The sequence below is a fragment of the Amia ocellicauda genome, chromosome 13, assembly GCF_036373705.1.
Source record: "Amia ocellicauda isolate fAmiCal2 chromosome 13, fAmiCal2.hap1, whole genome shotgun sequence".
Taxonomy (NCBI): Eukaryota; Metazoa; Chordata; class Actinopteri; order Amiiformes; family Amiidae; genus Amia; species Amia ocellicauda.
In genome coordinates this window covers 25,220,172-25,243,066 of record NC_089862.1, presented here as the reverse complement: position 1 = coordinate 25,243,066, position 22,895 = coordinate 25,220,172, and the positions used below count along the sequence as shown (strand labels likewise).

Genomic DNA, 22,895 nt, shown 5'->3' with positions numbered 1-22,895 from the left:
ATTAACTTAAACTTTACGATTATTTGTTTTTATCTTAGTTACTAACAAATAACAAGTGTTAGTTGTTTTAATGTTTGCAGTTACTTCATATTTGACATGGTTTAATCTGGGGTGGGAGATTCTCCACTAGCTGTGTGTTGGACTGTATGTTCCTGTTTAAAAAAATAGACACAGTTTCATGCCTGTTGTTGAAAAACGTTGACTCTACACACGGAAATGGGCGTTAGCTGTGATTTGAACGTGTGATTGCAAAGGGATCTGGGGTTCAATCTCTGACTGATATGCGATAAGGCCACACCACATGGTTGTGGATAGTTTACGGTTCCTATCTTTTGAACACACAAAAAACGGACACAACTGTAACATGATGATTTCATTGCCCACCCTCACTAAAAAGCCGCACGTTTCTCTCAAAATACAGGTTTAAAAACTGCCCTGTCAGGTTATTCACGCTATTCATGGTGTCGCCACATTTAATTGCACACTAGTTCCACTAGTTGTAATGATTATATTACTACAAATAAGTGTAGTTTTAAAAAGCTTACTTAGACACTTAGAAACTCGTTTTGGTCTATAGTATTATTTCATAGAGTTTTTCATTTTAATATACATTTTATTTCCCATATTATAATACTGCGGAAAACCGAAACAGTGGCAAGCATTATATGTGCACGGAAGATGTTTGTCCTCAGCAGGATGCCGTACAAGGAGGTATTTTACTAAAGCGCCCTACAACGAAACACGGAAGAGCGCTGCTCACATTGCACTGCGGACACGGAAAGCGAGGGTACGACGAGTAAGTGAAGGATCACTACTGTTGAACAGATATGTTGGTATTAAACTTATAAATAGCAATTCAAGGTTAAAGAAATCGTTTTCGACCTGGTCTCCGCAAGGCAGGTTACGTAGGTATGCATACATATGACAAGGGTAGAGTAGTATTACATTACTAGGCTACTATATAAAGGCTGCATTCATATTTTTATATTAACGAGAATTAGAATTCAGAGGAGAGTTTCCAAAAATGTTTCAATTTTGCCTCCTAATTATATACATCATTAGATCATTGTAATCTATAGTCTAACAAGTGCTTCTGAACGTGAAGACGTGGGTGTTTGCCTGTCACTTAATTGGTGCTGGCAGAAATGCATTGCTTCTGGTGAACTGTGCTAGAAACTTAAAATAAAAAATCAGCTGCTAGTTTCATTAAAGTTGTTCAATGCAAAAATATGCGTTGCATGTATACCACCTACCAACGAAGCATTAGTTAATGTTTCATATCCACAAAAGGTACGTTTAAGTTCCGAAGATAATTTTAATCTGTCTGATCACATGGAATAAAAAGTGAGTTCACGTACAGCATTTCTCTTACTGAAAATACACCAGTATGAAAACCGATAAGGCTATTGCAAAATACTTCTGTTGCCTTTTCATCTGATGCAAAAGGCAACACCATATGCTTAGCATGTCAAGGTCTTTAAATTGTTTGGACTGAATGTGGAGGCGGACACATGTATAATTGTTGGTTTATAAGTACATTTGTTTACAAGATCCTGTCTTGTAAAACTAAAATGTAGCAATTTACTGGACAATGGGAGTGTTGTATATTGGTATCCTAGGAGACAGTTGATTTTCCACATTGTAGAAAGCACATTCATTGGCTTATTAACATCCAAGTAATCAAAAGTACAGAATCTTTTTCTAAATGCTACACAATTCAATTTGTATCCTTAACACTATCATTATCCCTTAAGGTGCTTGGTTTGTTCCTGATAGAAGAACAAAACCAAAGGGAGGCTATTTGTTTTCTAATAATAGTAAGGAAAAACATCATACAACGATTTAGCCGCTTTGGATTGTATTTCCAGTAAAATCCTTTCATGTTATTTGAGCGAATGAGTCACAAACTACACATGGCAATCCAGTATGAGTATTGATTTATACAGCAGTGTACAAAAATAGTTTTGTGTTTTACATTTTCTGCTGTATTCTTAAACATGTTTTGCTTTTAACAAACAACTAGTGACTGATTTAGTTTCAAATAACAGTGTACATGATTGTAACTCCTCACAAAGTAACTGACATTAGAAAACCATGTCTTATTTATCTAAGTCTCAATTTCAGTATAAGCTTATTGCATGGTTGGAAGAAGTCAAACATCTTCACATAAGCATACAACAGAACACAACAGTGTGTATATTGCCTACATCATAAGCATGTGTTTTTATGTTACATTGAATAACCTGCATTTCCTGTCACAAAACATTACACATGCCTTTGCTGTCAACTTTAGATTGTAGTATTTGTTCTTGTGGCTTACCTTACAGCTCTGTTTAATGTTACTAGCTTAGTATTCCCCTTCTGTCTGAACACTAAAATAATGCTTTTCAGGTCTCCCGGTTTCTGATTTCTTTAAGCAAATGGAAAGATATCAATATACTGACCTTTTCAATATATTGAAGGGTTATTATTATTATTATTATTTTGGTGTTTTTTTTAATCATAACCAGAAATAAAAACTTGTATGTGTGCGGTATTACAATCTAGTATTATATTTTACAGTTCCCTAATGGCAGGGGTTGTTGAGATGACTAGCGAGGCTGCACTTTGAAGTCTAAACCATAAAAAGGTAAATTCCATTTATTGGTTTGCTAAAAAGTTTTAAATCAGGGGCAGGGTAAAAATATTTTTTCAGAAAGATCACATCCTGATTTAAAGATGGGTAAAGGCACATTTGTGGTTAAGCTGTTCTGGTAAAGACTGTTCATCTGTAATGTTTCAATTTTTCAAATGGACAGTATGTAGACTCAGTACAGAAGTCTGAGACAAATGAAAAAACTAATGTAGTGTGTTTAAAATAATTACTTATTACTATATACAATAATATTTCAGCTTATTAAATTTAATTAAAATTAGTTATTTTATTTTTTCTGGACACCCTGATTAAGGTACTGCCATAGTACTGAATGATGGAGGAGTTTGGTATTTTTGGCATTGCTTTATGGTAAAGTATAATGTATATTATCACTGTCCCTGGAGATGGTCTGCAGGTATTGCTAAGCACCTGGAATGAAGGAGAATTGTCCCAAATTAATGTATAGGAGTAATGCAAAATGGAAAAAAAACACCAGTCTATGATTCGCCTGGCCTAGTGTTGATCACCCCCTAGAAAAAATCACAATACATTTCCATGGATGTACCTATATTTTGTTCACAAATTAATCCTTTTAAGTTCAGTAGGCTCTTGTATGTTACACTGGTCGAAACAAAATGTGAAATACATGTAAGCCCATGTATTGTTTGGATGTTTTATACAATATTGCTTCTGAGCACCAGCAGAGGATTTTGAAACACTGATAAATCCACTTTGATAAGCTTGGTAACAGCATGGAAATAGTTTATTGAAATATTGTATTAAATTATATGCAATTTATAAATTCAAAATGTGGAAAACAAAGTAGGCCCATATTTTAATAAATTTATATGCAGTACAGCTTTTCTTGTCCACACCACTATCTGTACTGTCAGTTATAGGAGTTGTTTGTTCTACGTGGGGCTGTGGAGGTGAACCCATGGGACCTGTTTAAGAGCCTACTGGTGCAGAATGCTTTTTCAAAATTAGCAGCTATAAGGAAATGTAGCAGTGATGTAAACAGTGATGTATTTTAAAGAGATACTGGGCAGCTTAATACTACGCAATGAATACGACATTGTATTTCACTGTGTTCCATTAATTTCATGATTGAATTTTGTTTTTCCTTTGGAATAAAGATAGTGATTATGATCAATAATCCTTCATCACACCACCTAGTACACAAAAGATAAGGAAATACACAGTAGTGTGCCGAAGAATAAATAAGTAAAATATTCATAAATACAGTTGACTTACTTGGATCCTTCAAGAAATTGCTTCATGACATTTTAGGGTCAGAAATCTTTTAGCAACCAACAATCAAGATGTGCAGAAAAATCTGTTCTTTGTATACACTTTCTTATACTATGGTCTTTAAAGGGTCGGACACTAGAATTAAACAAAATCTTCTTTGATTTTATAGAAAAAATATATATATATAATATCTCTTGTATGCAAAATATAATACTTGTTTGACAGATACAATTAAATTAACTATTTGAACTTATTAGAAGTGGTGTAATTTTTGACTAATTATTTTACAGTCACTTACAAATGCTGTATCACCTCAAGCTAACTACTTTTAAACCAGAAGTAGCAGTGGCATTTTAATGAACAGGAACCACCAGGCCACAGGAAACTTGTCTGCATTGTGGCTGGAGCACAGCCTGTCTTTTACACTTGCCTGTCACTAAAAGCAACTTTAAGTCATTGGTGATCAGTGGACTGAAAACATTTAAAAGGATGGAAATGCACTAGTGCCTTTTTACTTAATATGAAAAGTACTTTCAAACCAGTTGAGAAATGAATAGATGTAAATTGATATTACTTATTAAGCTTTTAATTTCCCGTTACTTGGCTTTTTCTCAACAATCCATTTGCAGTTCATCAGAAAGAAAGCCATCTGAAAATTGAATGTTATCTTAAATCATTGCCTGTAATATTAGATTATCAAAGCACAAACTAGGCAAAGTTCTGTAGTGATTTGTGGTTGAAGAAAATAATGTTGGCTTTTTGATCATTCCACAAATTAGATAGAATTTAAGTTATTTGTGATGTGCAGCTGAAATGCTGGATTCGCTCATCATGTATGTACTTATCTGCCAAGCAAGAAACCCTTTTTATTTTCTAGTTGTTCCAAGTTTACTGTTGCTTTATCCTGTGAAGGATTTCCTGTATCAATTATGTTATTGTGTTAATCCTTGTAATACAAAGTAGCATTTACTCCATGAATCTCAGTGGCAATTAGGTCAAAGAATTGTGACCTTCTTGACATTTGTAAACTGAAACATGGTGAGCAAGGTTTATTCTCTTAGGAATGAATCAAGTTATTGAAGGATCAGAAGTGTTGAGAGAAGAAATCAGGACTCATGCATGGAGCTATTTAATCCGTCTGCCTGCAGACATACAAAACATTGTGGTGCATGGTGTGTTTAGTCTGGTTAAAAAGCAGTTTTTTATAGTTATGCTGGACTTCTGAAGTGACTTCATACCCAGCTCCACCAGTAGAGAGCCAGCTATAAACAATATCCATGTCTTCAAAAGACTGAAGTCACAAAATCCATGGAGAATTTCTTTAAATTGGATAAGACTTAATAAAAACCTCTGACATCTTAAAAAGCTGATGAAGATACAGAAATGTTACAGTATGCTTCCTGATTCTCATTCTCTGTCTACTGACATGGGCTTTGTTTTATTTTATAATTCTTTTTTTTTCTCTAGGATTTATCAAATTCACTCCAGGATACCCTCCCTCGCCCCCACCATGGGTCTTCGCATTCACTTCGTCATTGACCCTATGGGCTGGTGCTGCATCAGCATGGTATTCTTCATTTGGCTATACAACTCCTTGTTCATCCCCAGACTGGTGCTGTTCCCCCATTTTGATGAAGGCCACATCTCAGTGGCTGTTGTGATCGGTAAGTGCTGTATTTTGTGCGCTCTGCCAGGAGATCCTGTGTGTTAGTATTGCTAAGCTAATTCCAAAATATGAGCCTCTTCCCAGGTGCTGCCTGACTGAGTTCAATGAGACGTACGAGATAAACATCTGTGCTATTATTTTTTATGTAAATTTAAATTTTTAAATTTTTACTCAGCATTCTGCCCTATGTTAATCTCGCAGTACAACCATACCATAAACCATAAAATGACCGTACCAGAATAAGGCTGGCATTTCCAATGAGCCAAATACAGTTCTGTTTATTGAAATGGCAAAAGATTGGTCAAATGGATTAGATGTAGAGAAGTCAAAGGAAACTGCAAATGTACTAACCAGGTATTTAACACAGAAACCCATAACGTTCAGGGAGAACTGTGTTGAATAATCTGAACCTAAGAAGTACAGCAGGATTTCAGGCACTGGGAGTGTACAAAACAAACAGACCGCTGGGAGTGTTTTCAACATGAGACAAAGAGCAGAGCTATTTCTTCACGAAAGGGCTGGACGAAATTCTAGGCTCAAGTAGCTAATAAAGAACAAACCTACATCTGTGCCAAAGAGCACCCTTAAGTGTAACCCTACTACTGGCTCAAAAGAAGCCGTTACTCTAAATTGGTTACATTTTGGTTCTTCCACACTCAGGATTATTTTATACAGATGTTTATTTCTGTATTTTCATTTTGAGGCTTGACTTCTATAACCAGAAAATGTACTAGACCGTAATGAAAAATCTTTATTAAAAAACAATAAGAATGCAAATAACAATTGGGTCACTTTTACAAGTTCATTTATTTTATACAACTTTTTCTCCTTTCACAAACAGGCTACTACGTGGCTTCACTTTTCTGTGTGACTGCCCTGGTCAGAGCCTCCATCGCTGACCCTGGCCGACTGGCACAGGACCCACAGATTCCACACACCGGTAGGAGAGTCAAAACAGTGATTAATTGAAAATAATGGTAGGCAGGGCATGGCTGCCAATCAGTAGAAGTGATGATTGGTATGATTCTAATTGTTAGCCACACAGTCTAAAGATCTTTTCGCAATACCTTCGTCCAAACAAAACATTAGCAGCAGGAAAGTATGGCGTAACCCCAAAAGCAAATATGAATTCTTGAAACTGCATTCTTTACACCTGACTAACCGAAATCCTTGCTTACAGTTATGGGCTTGTAACAATAGATGATTTATAATGTGTCTTCAGTTTTACTCAAGACATTTCACTAAAGCCAGCAGTCTGATCTTCAGTTTTCCACCCTGAATGTTTCATTTTTGTGGCAACACCCACACTCACACTGTTGTGAAAATGAAAGGGAAAAGGGTTTGTGCTTCTGTATGAATTAACCTCACATAGGAACAAATATACGTTGTTTTCTCGAGTTGTGGTTTCCATGCAAAGAAGGCCTTTGCACAATTGTTTGTGTTAATGATAAACCTTAAAATTGTGACATGTATGTGCCTTGTGCCTGGCTGTTTAATTGTCTGTTTTACTTAATGTCTTGGTGGGGAAATTCATACATTTTCTGTGACTTTAAATGTGCTCATCTTGCATGCTTCTTGGCAATTAGCTTGGAGATGTCTTGTAAAAGCAAGTTGTTAAAAAATAAGGTCTGAGAAAAGAGAATCTCCATAATATATTGAATACGTTTAACATAAAATAGCAGGAAAAGGCATATGAAATACACTGTTCTTTTATTGTACATGTTTCAGTTATGGTCACACCTCAAATCAAACTGTAAAATCAGTGCGATTAAGGACTGCATACATTGCCATTTCTGGCCACTAGAGGGTGACTGCATAGTAATACAGTGCAAAAAAAGTTAAAGATCTTTGTAGTGTTTTAGGGTAGTGGAAGGACTGCTGGTCTTTAATTAATTAAATAAACATGAATGAATATATATATATATATTCATTTTTTTTTTGCTTTTTTAAAATGTATTCTATTATGACCGTAGGTTCTATTGTAAAGTGAAATATAATGTGCAGTGTAAGAGCCTCTGGCACAGTGAATGAATGAAAAAGGCAGATGACATGTACAATTGTAATTTTTCCCAATGACTATATCATCAGTCCTGGGTACAGTGATCTGAGATTCACCAATTGTAGATTGCATTCATACAGTAGTTATGCTATGGCTCTAAAACTGGTCAGCAGAAAAATCCATAATTATCTTCTGTAGGATCATTAGGTTTCTGGGTAAGGATTTTGAAACTTGAGAAATCCTCAGAATGTTATTGTTAAACAAAGGTAAAAGATGTGGGCTGTCTGTTGGTTAATTTTGGGAATATTATGTGATTGGTGCTATGAGAAGTGTTGCTAGTGATCAGTTTCTGATGATGTCTGAGATTAAGATCTGAGCCTTCATAGAAAATATTACATTTTTGATTTGCCAGGTGCAGGTAAGAGTTCCACCAGCCCTGCATTAAATAACACTGTAGGAAAAGGCAAATTTTTAAGCAGTCACTTTTATCAATGGTTACCCTGGAAACTAAGTAACAGGATAACATAATTAAGCACTTAAACCTTCTTGAATGCAGGCCTTGTAGTTTCAGGGAGGATATGAAATGCCTCCTAGACTGAAGCACTCAGAACCCGAAAGGTATGAAAGGTGATCCTTATAGAGATTTCTGTGTGTTGTTGGAAGGAAGTAAACTCCCAAACTTGTACAAGTTGTTAATTCTAGCCAAGGTGTTAACCTCCTTAGGAAGACGCAGCGTTCCAGTACGGGGAACATGTAGCTCGTTTGCTGAAAATATGATTTAAATGAAAACAAAAGTATTGCTAATGTTTTGTTGGGTTATTTTCTCTGCTATAAGCCAGTGTCTGGTTGTGTTCTCTGGGCACTGAAACAGTTTAAATGCTCAGTTTGTCACTCTTCTAACCAGCTGGGACTTCCTATCTTTAATGACAACTCTGGTGACTGTAATGTGAATGAACTACCACTAGAAGGCATTATTGATCAGCAGTTTATGTATTTCGTACTGTAAGCAGGTACTGTTGATTTACTTTGAATTTACAAGCAGATTAAACATTAAACAGTAATCAGTATTGAAAGTGGCAAACACAGCTGTAAACACTGATTCAGAATTCAGAATCTTTCTCTCACGGCGAACATCACTCTATAAGTCTGAACCAAAGCCGTTGCTTCAGTCAGTGTATTACATAGTGCAAGTGCACTAGTGTAAAGAGCACTTGTGTCATCAGCATTTTACAGTAAGAGCACTTCTGCCACAGGAAGCTGATGGCAGTGGGGTACATTGAGTGGTACTGCAGCTAAATAATGAACAGATTTGTTTGTATTTTTTCATGAAACCTGGGTCTTGGTTATATTTTGTTTATTGTTTACCTCATGTAAACATAACATTGATTTATATACAAAACCTGACAGAGACTACAATATTTATAGTAAAATTAAATTCGGTGTGTCAAACTGAAGAATATAAACAGTGTTGTAGTTAAAAGTATTCATTCACAGCCTTAATTTGAAACAATTGCATTCTGTAAGTCATTTAGTATGGAGTATGGCGAGCACCAATTTAGCCTAGAGAAAATGGTAATGATTCTAGTTGAACTGAGCAGAATGTTTGACTGCCACTCCATTCATTTCTATACCATCAAATTCAGTAAGGGACACTACTCTTTTCTCAAAAATTTCACAATCCATATTAACAGTCATGGTTTCCTTTGCAAAATCCAGTGGCCCTAGTCCAAACCATGAGAATCCATAACTGTGCATTGTGGGCGAGTGAGTTTCTCCTGCAGTACATTTCCCACAGTGCGCTTCAGGAATCGGGTGCAGCTTGCCAAATACCTACCATTGCCTGACAGTTATGATCCGTTCCCTATTGTGGGAGTTGTCCATAACAGGTGGCACACTACACTGTATATTACACTGCCTCCACACTGTACCTCTTGCACAGTGGAGGAAGACTTGACCTTTGCTGATCTAGTATGTAGATGTGTGTTTCTATTGATACATAGATGCATTCTGCAGATTCAGATCTATGATACATTTTTGATCAATCTATATCCTAGGTGCTTAACATTTCAGATGTCTTTGAAGTGCGTGTGTGTCCAGTTGAAAAGTGCTGACTCGTTCTTGCTGTGTGCTGATACAGAGCGAGAGCAGTGGGAGCTGTGCAACAAATGTAACATGATGAGGCCCAAGAGATCACACCACTGCAGCCGCTGTGGCCACTGTGTCCGGAGGATGGATCACCACTGTCCATGGTGAGGGTACACTGGGGTAGCGCTGTTATGACCATGAGTATTATATGCACCAAAGATTAAAGAACTTGCCTTATTACGAGAGCCTTTTTTGTTGTGGTTTCCTTCACGTTCTGTGCCATTTTGGGGGGAGTTCCAGATTTTTTCAAAGGTGTGTGAATGTGAGTAGGTCATGTTTTCACTGATCTGTGATGTCAGTCAACTTCAATCTGTTATGACTGACACTTTGAACGCTACATTCAGGTGCTGTCCTAATCTGCCCTTCCAGCACTGCTGAACCATAGGAAGGAAGGAAATCTTTTAAAAATAAACTTTGTTCCTTTATTGGAAGGGTAGTTCTGTTATAAAATGGCTGCTTCAAAAACTGACCGGTATTTATTTGTAGTAGAAGAGGTGTATATATATATATTCTATATTGAGAGCATCTGAAGTTAGTGAGTGAACTGGACTGGAAACATACCATTCACTGACCTGTAACTCCTGAGAAGTTAACCCTCTGTCACTGTAGACTGCATGCAAATCTACTTCTCTTAGTCTGATAAGTGATATGCCTTTAATATCAGTGTACTCATCATGGTTCTAAAACAGTGCATGGCTTTGAACTGAGAGCATTCGTTCTTTTTACTTTTCAAAGTGAAGAGGCTTACATGTTTATTTGTGTTTGTCAGAGATGTATATATAGCATTTCCATTTTTATCTAAATACTAAGCATGTGAAGTGAAGAAATGTAAAATTCTAACTTTATCATCTCTATTTTAATTTCTTCAGATATTCTTTGAAATTTCAATAGTATAAATAGATGTGTACAGTATTTGTCAAGGTCCTGTCCAAGTTTCATTTCTGTGAAATGTTTGTAAAACAGATGGCATAGCTATTTGTTTTCCAAACAAATCACAACTGTACACTTCATGAGACAATTTTTTGTAATATTTTGTAATCCAGTGTTTTGCAATCAAGTCCTACTGATGCTTTTTGGTGGCAGCACAGTAATAGGGAGAGAGGGTTTCTGTTCATTAGTGTATCTGGCAGCCTGTGCTTATCATGTACAGTAATAGCTCACTAATGTATTTTTCTCTATGCATTTCTTGCCCATGGATATCAAATACCCTTGAGACTTCAATATCCCCCATAAATTAACAGTACAGTGTACTGAAAAAGGCCAGTTTTGTTTGAAAGCAGCAAATCATGACTAGCTGTCATCACTTGGATTATAGTGTACGTTCTACCTTGAGGGCCATATCACTTTTCAGTCTTTTTTTTTTTTTTTTCTTCTGAATTGACTGGAAAGTTGTTACGACATTACCATTTATTGTTTGTTTATTTGTTTTGTATGTTGGCCTTGAAGAATGTCTTTCCTCTGATCTCTCCACAGGATTAATAATTGTGTCGGGGAGGACAACCACTGGCTCTTCCTGCAGCTTTGCTTCTACACACAAGTCTTGAGTCTGTTTACACTGTTGCTGGATTTCTGCCAGTACTATTACTTCCAGCCTTTAACAAAAGTCAACGAGGTAAGAGAGAGTACTGGGAGAATAAAGGTCTCTCTTTGTACTTCATTATTTAAACTCCTTGTTTGATGACAAGAGCTTATGCTTAATGATTTTTCATTTGGTCATGGTTTCTGACTTGTGTATGGTACACTGTTGCCTTAATGATAATGTAAACCATCTCTTGATAATTTAAATTTTGTATTGGAGGACAAGAGTTTATTCATATGAACATCTGAAGTTAAGAATTATAAAAGCTGAAGGTAAACAGTAACTAAGCATATTTGTCTGTTGAATGTACATCAACACTGTATCATTCTAACTAGGCCTTCATGAAACGTAGACATTAAATGAATCAACAGTCTTGAATTTGCAGGGTAGAAGAGTTAACACCCTACTTACATGAACTGGCCATGGTAGACAAAATCATCATATTATGCACACATTAATATCTTCCATCAGAGGTTTTTAAAAGAGCCTTGAATGAAAAGATAACCATTTAATACTGAAATTGGAACCCTTCGTTTCATTAACAGAAAATGTAATTTATCAGTAACTGAAGCTCACCCTATTAACATTATACTTTCTCATTTAAGGAATATGAAAAGATATTGGCAGCAAATATTTTGTGTTTTCAAATGAAGTTTGACAGATGTGACTTTAAAAACAATAATTGAACAAAACGTGAAGTGGCTGCCTCGGAGAGATAATGTCTTTATCTCCACGTTCTCTAAGCAGGAAAAGGAAAAGCTTAACTTTCTGGAACCTGTTTTCATATCCCAGATCTGCTCAGATGGCAAACCACTTCAATCGGGGTCTGTGGGTTGGTGATATTTTGTGAACAGGCCCCCAGTGAGAAGAACAATTGGCTTTGCTTTAGAAAGGAATACTAATAAAATATGCTATACATAATAAAGCTGTCTGTGATAGTAAGGGCTTTTCAGTTTTCCCAGAGGTATGAAGTGTAATATACAGTTAGGTCCATAATTATTTGGACAAGGACACCATTTTCATTATTTTGGCTCTGAACGCCACCACAATGGATTTGAAAGGAAACAATCAATATGTTCTTTAATTTGAGGGTAGTTGTATCCAAATTGGGTTAATGGTGTAGGAATTACATCCATTTTTATATGTGGTCCCCCCAATTTTAGGGGCTCAAAAGTATTTGGACAAACTAATTAAATTGTGAGTTTTAATACTTGGTTGCAAATCCTTTGCTATGACTGCAGATGCTGGGTTTCTTCCCTGGTGATGCTCTGCCAGGCCTGTACTGCAGCTGTCTTTAGTTCCTGCTTGTTCTTGGGGTGTTTTGCCTTCAGTTTTGCATTCAGCAATTGAAATGCATGATTTGTTTCTTTTCAAATCCATTATGGTGGCGTACAGAGCCAAAATGATGAAAATTGTGTCCTTGTTCAAATATTTATGGACCTAACTGTAAGAACATTAGACTATGGCTATATGTGTTTTGTTTGACTCTTTCATGTCTGCCCTTTAGAGCTCGGAAAACCTTCTCTTTCTTTTTTGTCTCAGGAGCTTTTCATATTCAGACATGAACTGGCCTTGCTCAGGATGTCCACCTTCATGGGTCTGCTGATGTTTGGCGGCATGAGTAGCCTCTTCTACACACAGGTCACTGGCATCCTCACAGTGAGTAGCACTACAGTTCAATTATGGAAATCTTTAGTTTTTATAGGTCCTGCAATCCAGCTTTCAGACACTGGATTGTCCCTAAACAGATCAAGAAATGAAACCATTCGATTTGTGTTGTGTGTTTCAAGGTGGTAGTGAAGGTGAAGCACAGCGGTCAGAAACGCTTAAAATGAAAAGTCATGATGGGATGTCATAAAACTATTAGAAATATTTTTGAACCCTTAATACTGAGTTCAATAGGAGGAGGGTATTTTGGCATCTGATTAAGGCACATATCTCATTCACACAAATATGAGTAGAGCTCTACAAAAAAAGCAGGGTGCTTATGTAATTATGCATTACGGCTATCTTTCATCCAGTACTGTGTTGCAATTTTTTAAATCTATTTCTTTTTAGAATATATGCCTTGATGGCTCCCCAGCAAGTGACCAAACAAAAACCTCTCAAATCTAATTGGGAGGAAGGGTGCAAGGGATGCAAATGGCATTACACCATTGTGTGAAGGCAGTGGATGACATTTCATGACCATACTACACTGCTCAGCATCCTGACAGCAGGTGCTTCATTCTACAAGAATAGTTGGGTGCAATGGACAATAAGAATCGCTGCTGAATATGTGCCAGCATGCCTATGTTCTGATTTTTTTTTCATTATGTTTGATGTAATCTCTCGTAGCTATAAGCACATACAATAGTGGAGGTAGAGGTTAATGTCATCCTAAAATTGCATTCTAGATTGCCAATCCAGCCTATCTGAAATAAGCAGACATTTGATCAATTGACAAAATCTCGTCATGCAGTGTGTATTTCTGTTTTAAGAACTGCAGATGATGTTCTTGTAATGATCATTTCATTTAGATCTATATACAACCTACAAAATGTGCAACCTTTAAAGACTTGGGGCTTTCCTCCTCTGTTTTAGACTTTCTCTGTACCTGACCTTCCCGTCTATGGGAGTGGTAGGTATCCGATGATGAGACTGGAAACTGAGCTCTAGTGTCCGATGTCTCAGTTTTCCTCAGACCCTTCAGTTGTGCGGTAAGCTGCCAGGCACTAGCACATTTTAATTCCCTCACTAAACCTGTATAAGGCTCGACTTCAGCCTGCTTCTGTTCAGCATTAACCTGTGTTCTACCTGTTAAAAGCCTGCATTACTACAAGCTTTATAATCCAATCCCAGCAAGACTAAATACAATTATATGAATGTGCGGATGGCTGGATTGAATGTATTTTTCAGCTCGGTGTGATTTTATTTGAAATCTCTAAAAATAATGTGAAAATTATGTGGTGTTTTTGATGTGTAAAGTTGGGAAATGAAAATGCGAGATACTGTGGATCTGCGCTGCCGAACTAAGGAAATGATTCCTGTTTTTATTATGTGTGCTGTAAATGGGAACAGATTCCTACCAGGAGACAATAAGCTGCACGTGCTTTTTGATTAAATACAGTATCAAGCACATCCCCATATCCCTGGTTGTTTTGACATTTTGTTGAAGGTATTTAGTGGTAATTCACAATCTGTTGTCTATAATAGCATATCAAAGGAAAATCCCCATCTTCGTATGGTTTTGTAGGTAACGGGATAATCACTTTTGACTGTGATCCTTTAATTGATGGCATCGTGTGAGGGCTGGGAAAGAGGATTAACTCTGACCCAGTTAAAATAATTAGAAATTACTCGTACCCTTTAAAAATAACAGAAACCCTAATCTTATTTTCCATCTAAAAGTCTGATCTTCCAGCCCTATGCTACCAGATGTTTAAACAGAACTATGCCTTTGCTCAGACTAATCTGGAACCTAATTTGAAAGGATTACATTTCTTGTTTGAAAGGAAGATTCCATGAAGGATGAGCTTCAGTTTATCCAGATGTTTCTACACATGTGGATCTGTTTGTTCCCTGAGGCACCGAAGATGAAAAATGCAATCCTGTCTGAAATTTTGTAAAAAAAGGAAAAGTAAAGAGCAGTTTTGTGGCTCAGTCAATTTGTAATTTAGTTCATTTACTGCTTCATTGGTTTTACAGAGGACATGAGGCTGATAGAAATCACATACAGCATTCATGACTATATACTTTGTGGTTCCATTATTTTGTAAATGTCAGTTGAGTCATTGCATATTATGCAATAGTTTACATTATTTGCCGTGAAAATAATGAAAGTTGGGTTGTAATATAAAAATTGAAGTACTACTGTTTCTAGAAACATAAATCAAGGGAAGAATTGTGCATAATACAATTTTATTCTTTAACAGGGCTGTATCTAAATATATAAACCTTTTCTGTTCCATCTTTCAGCACCTCTACCCTTTCTCTATTTTGCTTTTGATAAGAAATGTATTTTCTTACAAAACACTGTCCAAGTGACACCTATTAATGCAAAAAAGATGCATCATTTTTAAATCTAAAACTCTCCACAAAAAGGGAGCGAGAAAGAGAATACTATACCCCACATTCAAAAAACATTCCAAGGATTTGTAGAATACTAAAAACCCTGTTACTATAGCCCAAAAACAAGACCCAGTGACAAGACAGGTTTAAATGGCCTTTGTTTCCAATCACTCCATACTGGTGACATGGAAGGTTTGAACACCAGGATCAAAACACATCAAATATTTCTTCACATGTTAACTTAAAGAGTGAGGCATTAGTAAGTCTTTATCTTGTGTTGGATCATCTAAATATCTTTCAGTACTACATATATTTAGGGTTATTGAACAATCAATACTAGCACGGCACAGTTTAACACACACAATGTGTGTAGTCCCTGGCTTGTGGTCTTGCAAACTGTTAGAGGTGAAAATGACTGACCTCAGGGAAGCCTCAGTTGCAAGTTACATTTGTCTCGTACTCGGTTTGAAGCCCTTTCCCTCTACAGTGGTTCATCACCAGCCACTCAGACTGCCATCAGGAGGTGCCAGTAAACACCAAGGTGCGGTCTGCTTGACTTCAGAACATCCTTCTTAGCCCTGGGCAGGGGGTCAGCATGGGACATTTGGCACATGTCAGTGTTCTGTCACAGTAACAAAAAAATAATAAAAATAAATAAATATACATATATAAGCCATACCCCTAGCTAATTCTCAAACAAAAGCAGCTCTTTCCCTAACAAACAGGAAGAAGAATGTGCCTGAGCTGTAATTGTTTTAAGTAACCTAACGAGTGCCTTAGTGTAAGCAGCTAATAAAACTTTGAACAGGATCATATAAACCTGAACAATGTTTACATTTAAAAGTTTGCTTTTGCTGACTTATTATAAAATGTTTCCCATGACTATATCTACATCATAAGGCCAGGGTTTCAGTAACTAATATTATTTTTACATCTGCTCGAAGCAGGGCTTATTCCAAGTATAGCTGTTTCAGAGACGTATGCAAGTCATGAACGTGAACAATTCAGACAGTTGGTAAAGCAGGTAGTATTTTGATTAGGAAAATTTCTAGTGGAATACATCTAGGACAGGGGTCGCTAACCCTGGTCCTGGAGAACCACAGGGTCTACAGGTTTTTGTTCTATCTAGATCACTAACTGCTTAATTGAACCAATTGTGGGGCTTAATTAGGCAAAATGTCCCTGTGTTCTAGGTATCCAATGATTGGTGATTTAGAGACACCTGGAAAACCTGTAGGATTGCGGCTCTCCAGGAGCAGGATTAGCCACCCCTAGTCTAGGATGTTAACATGGCAAAACATGAGGAAAATTATCCTTTCACAACTGGACCATGCTTGTAATTAAGCCATTACTGAGAGGTCAGTTGATAATAATGATTTTAGTTTTTTAGTAATATTCATCAGAATTCAGTGGTGCTTGTTATTTTTTAAAACATACTTTATATTGGTCCTTTAAAAAACTTTACTTAGAATCTGCAGTTTTACTTCCACACTGACATGGCCAGTAAATATCAAGCCTTACTCTTTGCTGTAGCAGTACCACCTCTCTTCACACTGCAGTGGACACTGGAACAGTTAGAGATTAAATGTCACCAGAAAGATAAGTTCCTTTCACACTAGCATCCTCTGGCTTGGTCAACCCTACTACACCTTACCTCACAACAGTGTCAAGCTGCTCATTTAAGAATTTCCACTACAGTTTCAAACTACCAGGTTAAACCATCACCGCAGGACGTTCATGATGCGCAGCGCCGTTCATCTTGCTCATCACGAGTCAGAGCGGTCAGGCAGGCTGACCGACCTCCCGAGGGGTGTTGCTCTCAACCCATGTTCTACCTGTGTCTGTGCTTTCTCTCTAATGGAAATCATAAGCTGGGTTACTAAAAAGTGGTTCATAACCCTGTTTGGTTTGCTAGTATGAAAGGGACTCTAGACTGCACACCAAGGAACACAACTCTCTCTTGCAGGCAGCCAGTAACTCTCTGAGATCACTGTTGCACAACTAACCAAGATTGCCCAGTGGGTTGTGTCCTGGCCAGTCTTGGCATTTCTCAGACTGTTAAGCACTATAGCAGGGTGAGACAGCCTGCATTAGAATAGGCCTAAATCTTTAATGAGACTGTTTTATGTGTGGAGACCATAACAGACACCCTCCTGGACAGTCAAACAATCCTATTCACTATCACATGATCTCAGTTGTCAGAAAACAAATTCTTTCAATCAGACTTCAGGTTTGCACAGTTTCTAGTTTTTCTCCCCTTTTTGCTTTACATTCTCGATTAAATCAAACTGACATGGGTGTTGTATATACATTTCATCCAGAACATCTGATTTCTTGCCTGGGCGTTGCTTTTTTTTAATTGTATTTATGCATTTATTTTTGTTTTGCAGCTGCCCTGTGTTTGTGCCAAGTTTTCACTCTAAAGACGATAAAGGCTTCTTTACTAGTGTCAGCTGCTGAATTGTATTGTTGTAATCGTACTTAACACCGATTTGATAATCAGATTCAGTGAGAAGACCAGGCTCAAAGTTAAAGCCATATATTTATGGAGAGCGACCTCAGACAGCCCTTCACATTTTGAAATGCATTTGGCATCTTTTGTTTGTTTTCATTATGTGCAAATGTGTGATTTGACCAGGTACTGAATAAAGATGTACCAACAAACCTTCTTTCCAAACCGCTTATGGAAGTGTACATTTATCCCTATTGTAAGTCTTGGAAAATTATTTGTAATATAATTTCACACAAAATGTCCACTGTCATTTGACAAAAATTTAGAGGAAAAAGTATAGTGCACATAAAATGTAATGCCTTGTATACTTCCAGAGAGGTAGATATATGTTTGCAATTAATAAAACATTTTTTTTTCCCAGATCAGCTGTTTAAAGAGACTGAATGTGTCCCTGTGTGGGTTACCCTATCACTCACTCACTCCTCATCTGTGTCCTTCTCTCAACAGGACACGACAACCATTGAAAAAATGTCTCACTGCTATGAAGAATTGTGAGTAGTCTCTGCTTTTGATCATTTCTGTCTTATTTTAGGTTTACTTTGTTACTGTTTCTAGCCCTTTCAGTTAGAAATGCAGCGTTGTGTTTATGTACAGTTTAAGGACTGACTGGACCGAAGGTGAAAACATGCAAAATAAAAAGCACAAGGAACAGTGGCCGTGCATTGTCGTGTGTTGTCTTTGTATTGTTAGGATTTTGGCAAGGAGTGCTTGTCTTCATTTGTCATACAAGTCATGTCTGAGCCCCAGACCGTTTGTGTTAACCTCACATGACTAGTATTGTTCCTTTTTTTTTTTTTTTTTTTTAAGCACAAGGGACCGACTTATTAGACTTAATCAAAACAGCCTTATTCTTAATTTAAAGCAAACGTTAACATAATTGAATTACTTTATTGTGAGGCCTCCTCTACACAAGTGTAGCCCACAATGCTTCCTGATAAATCTAGAGTTTGAACTCCAGTGCTTCATATATAAATGAGGAAAGCCTGTGTATATGTGCTTTGCCTAGTTAATATTATGCTGCAGGACACAAGATATTCACGGTCTAATATATGATAAAGCTATAGAATAAATATTAAATGAAAGGGAGAGGTTACATTTATTACTGTTTTGTGTAGAATTCGCCTGTATTCTGAGAAATAATATACCTCAAAAAAGTTCCCCCCCCCCCCTCCTTCATTCTCTCTGTCCCACTTCTGGGTCTGTCAATCATACTAGTTTAGAGCTTCCTGTTCCACTGATTCTCTGATCTTTATCTTTAGATGCATGAAATATTCTAGGAAATATCATAAAGCTTTAATAGTCACACAATGAAAGAAGAGAAAGCAGGAAGCGTGTGCTGAAGAACACATCTGAGGAAAGGGCTCGTTAACGAAGCCCACTGGGTATATTGACCATGATGGTCAAATTCTGTTTATTGACACTCTCATTATTTGTCCTCCTATGGGCATGTTCCTCATACAGCTTTAGTTCCTTAGAACATCCTGGGGTCTCTCTTGCACAAGACTGTATGTTAGTCCATTGTCTGTGCCATTCTCCCCATGTAGCCTCCAGACCTTCCTGATCCACACTAAGAGACCGGTGAGGAGCGTGTAACCATGGCTCACTTTAGCTGATCGACCCGTTACCCCAGCAGATGTCTGCAATTGTTTGGAGCGTTTTTCTTTGCCATTAACGGTTTTAAATCTGTCCAACGGCACTTGACAGGTCCGCCCTATTTTCTGCACAGTCGATTCAAGCGCATTTAGTGAACTTTTTTTTCCCCCTTTTGTCTGAGCGTATGCCTATGTGAAGAATACTGCTGCCAAATCTGCATCACGTAGACGCCTTGCCAACCCAGTCAGTCAGCGGTGCTTTAGGCACTCTCTCTCTCTCTCTCTCTCTCTCTCTCTCTCTCTCTCTCTCCTCCTTTCTCTCTCTCACTATTGTTGGGTTTGACTAAAGCTCCCCACAGGAGTGTGCTGTCTGGTCTCTCTAACGCGGTCTCCCTCTGCAGATCCAGGCCCAGAAAGCCTTGGCAGCAGACCTTCGCGGAGGTTTTTGGCACCCGTTGGAAGATCCTGTGGTTCCTTCCTTTCAGGAAAAAGCAACCGCTGCGACTCCCCTACCACTTTCCCAGTCACATATAGACAGATGGAAGAAGCTCAGCCCCCAGAAGGCAGTCTTTGGGCAGGAAGCCATTTTGAAAGGTTTCAGGAGACAAATGTGCGCCTCACTTTTATCTTTCTAATGTCCATAGTTTGACGCTGTCGCGTTTTAAAAGCCACCCTTGTCTGGTATGTACACCTTTACACTCCAAAACATCATACGATACGCACACCAAAAAATTATGTATTTATTTATTTATTTATTTAGTCTAGTAGTCTTTTGCTGAAATCTTGAAGAATAAGGGTGTGGCCTTTGTTGACCTTAAGATTAAAAATCATATCCAGGCAGATCTTTGCGATTCAGTATATAGGTCTTTGTCTCGCTTTATGTACAAGCCATGGTCTTTGCGCCTTATCATTAATCCCTGCTTTCCTTTTTTTTTATATTGATTTTGTCAAAAGGAGCTTAGGGTTGAAACTCTGTGTGTGTATTCTGAGTTTCCTGGGTAACCCTTATTTGTTCAAACCTTGGCACAGCAGTCCCAGGACATACCATGTGACACAGTGTCACAGCCAGGCAAGTGCCTTGGTTTGGATGGCCTTTTTGTCTGCGTTTACAGATTGAGCCTGACAGTTGAAGTTTAGCTGTGACCTTTGGCAAGCTTAAGAGAGACAACTACCCCAGCCAAGTATAGCACATTTCTAGATGATATTTTTCTTTTTCAGCCAAGTGCTCTCCAATTTGGGATACATGGTACATATTCAACAAAATACATATTAAACTACATATTCTAAAATGTAATAAGTTTCTCCAAGTCACTTTGGAGGTTATTTTGTCAGTTTTGTATTGCCTTTTGATTTTTAGTCTTTACTTTTTTAGGTGCCTTTTTTTACCCTTTTGAAACCTTAAAAAAAGTGCTGATTTAAATGGGTAGCTTGTATTTTTAAAGATTTTCTGTTCAGGGTATTTGTTTACATTGCATTTCTGCATTCCATTTTTAAAGTGAAACTTGATATTTTAGATTGTTTTCCCTGTTTAAATTCTTAAATGCATGTATAACATGACATATTTAAGAATCTAATGGAAACAAAACATTGTTCTTTTTATGAAAATAATATAACTCTATAGGTATATCTGTAATGGATTCAACTAGACATAGCCTAGCTGTCATAGCATTGATCTTTACTGTCGTAGTGCTGTTTTTTTCTGCCTGCAAAACAATGGTACAATATGATAAAATTATGTGTATAATATGTGGTTTGTTTTATATAATCGAAGTTCAGGTTTTGAATCTAGTGTTGACACTTCATTCCAAGTGATGATTGCTACTGAAACTGATAAGCCTCTGATATTGTGCAGGTGTGTGCAATATTTTGGATTTCAGCAGTTTTGAAAAATGCCATTTTATTTTTTTCTCTGTTTTGTTCAAAGACCAGTAACATAAGGCCTATTTAGTGTCTTACTTTAATAAGTTGTTACTCACTGTAAATCTTGATGTTAAATGATGTTATCCAAGCTAACTATGTATATTTCAGATAATGGAGGTTGTTGTTTGTTTAATTTGGTTATTAAGGGGTATATATATTTTTTTCCCACAATTATCAAAAAATTAAAGTGCCTCTACATAGTTAGTTTATTTTTAAAGTATGTAAAATCACCCTGTCATTCAGAAACCAAAGACACTATAATTTTATATCAATCATGGGCATGTGGACTGCCTGGCAGCTTCCTGAACATGCATGAGCAAATACGAAGTGCTGTACAGGAGCTAAAATCTGTGTACCTGCGATCACGGTCAAATTAAAGCACTGGTGCTTTATGTTCTTCTGGGGAAAAAAATCTCCCAAGTCATTAAAGAGCTTAATCTAAGACGTATACATGGATTTTCTGAGCTTTTTTCTTAGCAAAACCTGCACCACATTCCCCCCTCCCCCCCTCTTTTAACTGCAAAACTTTGAGTGTGCAAACTTCGCAAGAGACATTGTTCAACAGGGAGAGACACGTTTTTTCACTTTTATAATTTTGTTCTTTTCTGAGATTGGTTTTTGGAGTTCAAAAAAATAATTTAGAATGACAGGGAATTATATTTTGCATGGGAGGTAAAAGCTTTGAGAGCCATCCTATTCATGCTGTGTGTGGGTGAGCACCTTTTAATAAACCAAAATACTACAGCATCCAGAGAGGCTCATCTGCAAAGAGGCATGCTTTGAAACAGACTTTTACGCTCAAATAAATACATTTAATTTATGAACAAAGAAAAACCTCCAAATATCCAAAGGTCCACTAGCTTTGTGAATTTGTTTTCCTCTGGCATCAGAAGTATCTCATTGAATCATAGTCTGTGTTAAAATTCAAATTAATGCATTCAAATATCCAGAAGCAATAAGATAAGAGCCGGAAAAACAAATCCACACATTTGCCAGATTTTGGCATTTACAGTAGATTTGTAAAATCTTCAATTCAATGTAGGTGTGTAATTTCCTTTAAATCTGAACCCAAAACGGATCCTACTGTGATCACAACACTTCCACATCAAGTCGCAAATTTCTTCAGTGGAGCTTGACTCAACTCAATATTGAGTTTTATTACAATCAATCTTAAAGTTTATTAATATAAATTTTATATTTCTGTTACTTTAAAGAAAACAAAGTTGACTTTTTATGAGTTGTACAATTATATTTTTGTTTCCCAATTCTAGGTACATTTTAAGTAGTGGTATGTTCTTCGTAAAAATGTATGGTTACTCTCCCATTTTTTTAATGTATAAATACACACAAACGCATATATATTGGATTGTTTTAACAGTGCAGTTTTTCCATAAATGAACTTCATATTTAAATGTTTTTTAATTGTATCTATTTCTTAAAGTGTGAGGTCAATAGCAGAAGGAAAAACACTGCACATGTTTTTTGTTGTTCTGTGGAGTCCTGTTGCTGGACTTGTTGTTGCTTTTTAAGTTCTGTCCATCTTGTT

General features: G+C 37.0%; 1 protein-coding gene across 4 annotated transcripts; it reads left to right on the top strand.

Annotated features, from left to right (window-relative positions):
• Positions 1-650: 650 nt before the first annotated feature.
• On the top strand, positions 651-21,797 carry zdhhc21 (zDHHC palmitoyltransferase 21). Of its 4 annotated transcripts, none has more exons than XM_066720333.1 (9): positions 694-796; positions 2,563-2,629; positions 5,354-5,550; positions 6,394-6,492; positions 9,689-9,800; positions 11,170-11,308; positions 12,818-12,934; positions 18,285-18,328; positions 19,831-21,797. In XM_066720333.1, the coding sequence occupies exons 3-9, from the start codon at positions 5,397-5,399 to the stop codon at positions 19,961-19,963; spliced, it is 798 nt and encodes a 265-aa protein (XP_066576430.1). In that variant the 5' UTR covers positions 694-796; positions 2,563-2,629; positions 5,354-5,396; the 3' UTR covers positions 19,964-21,797. The 4 variants fall into 4 exon arrangements, with proteins under 4 accessions (XP_066576427.1, XP_066576428.1, XP_066576430.1 ...); XM_066720334.1 differs by having other exon boundaries at positions 762-787; XM_066720330.1 differs by lacking the exon at positions 2,563-2,629 and having other exon boundaries at positions 651-796.
• The last annotated feature ends 1,098 nt before the right edge of the window (positions 21,798-22,895 follow it).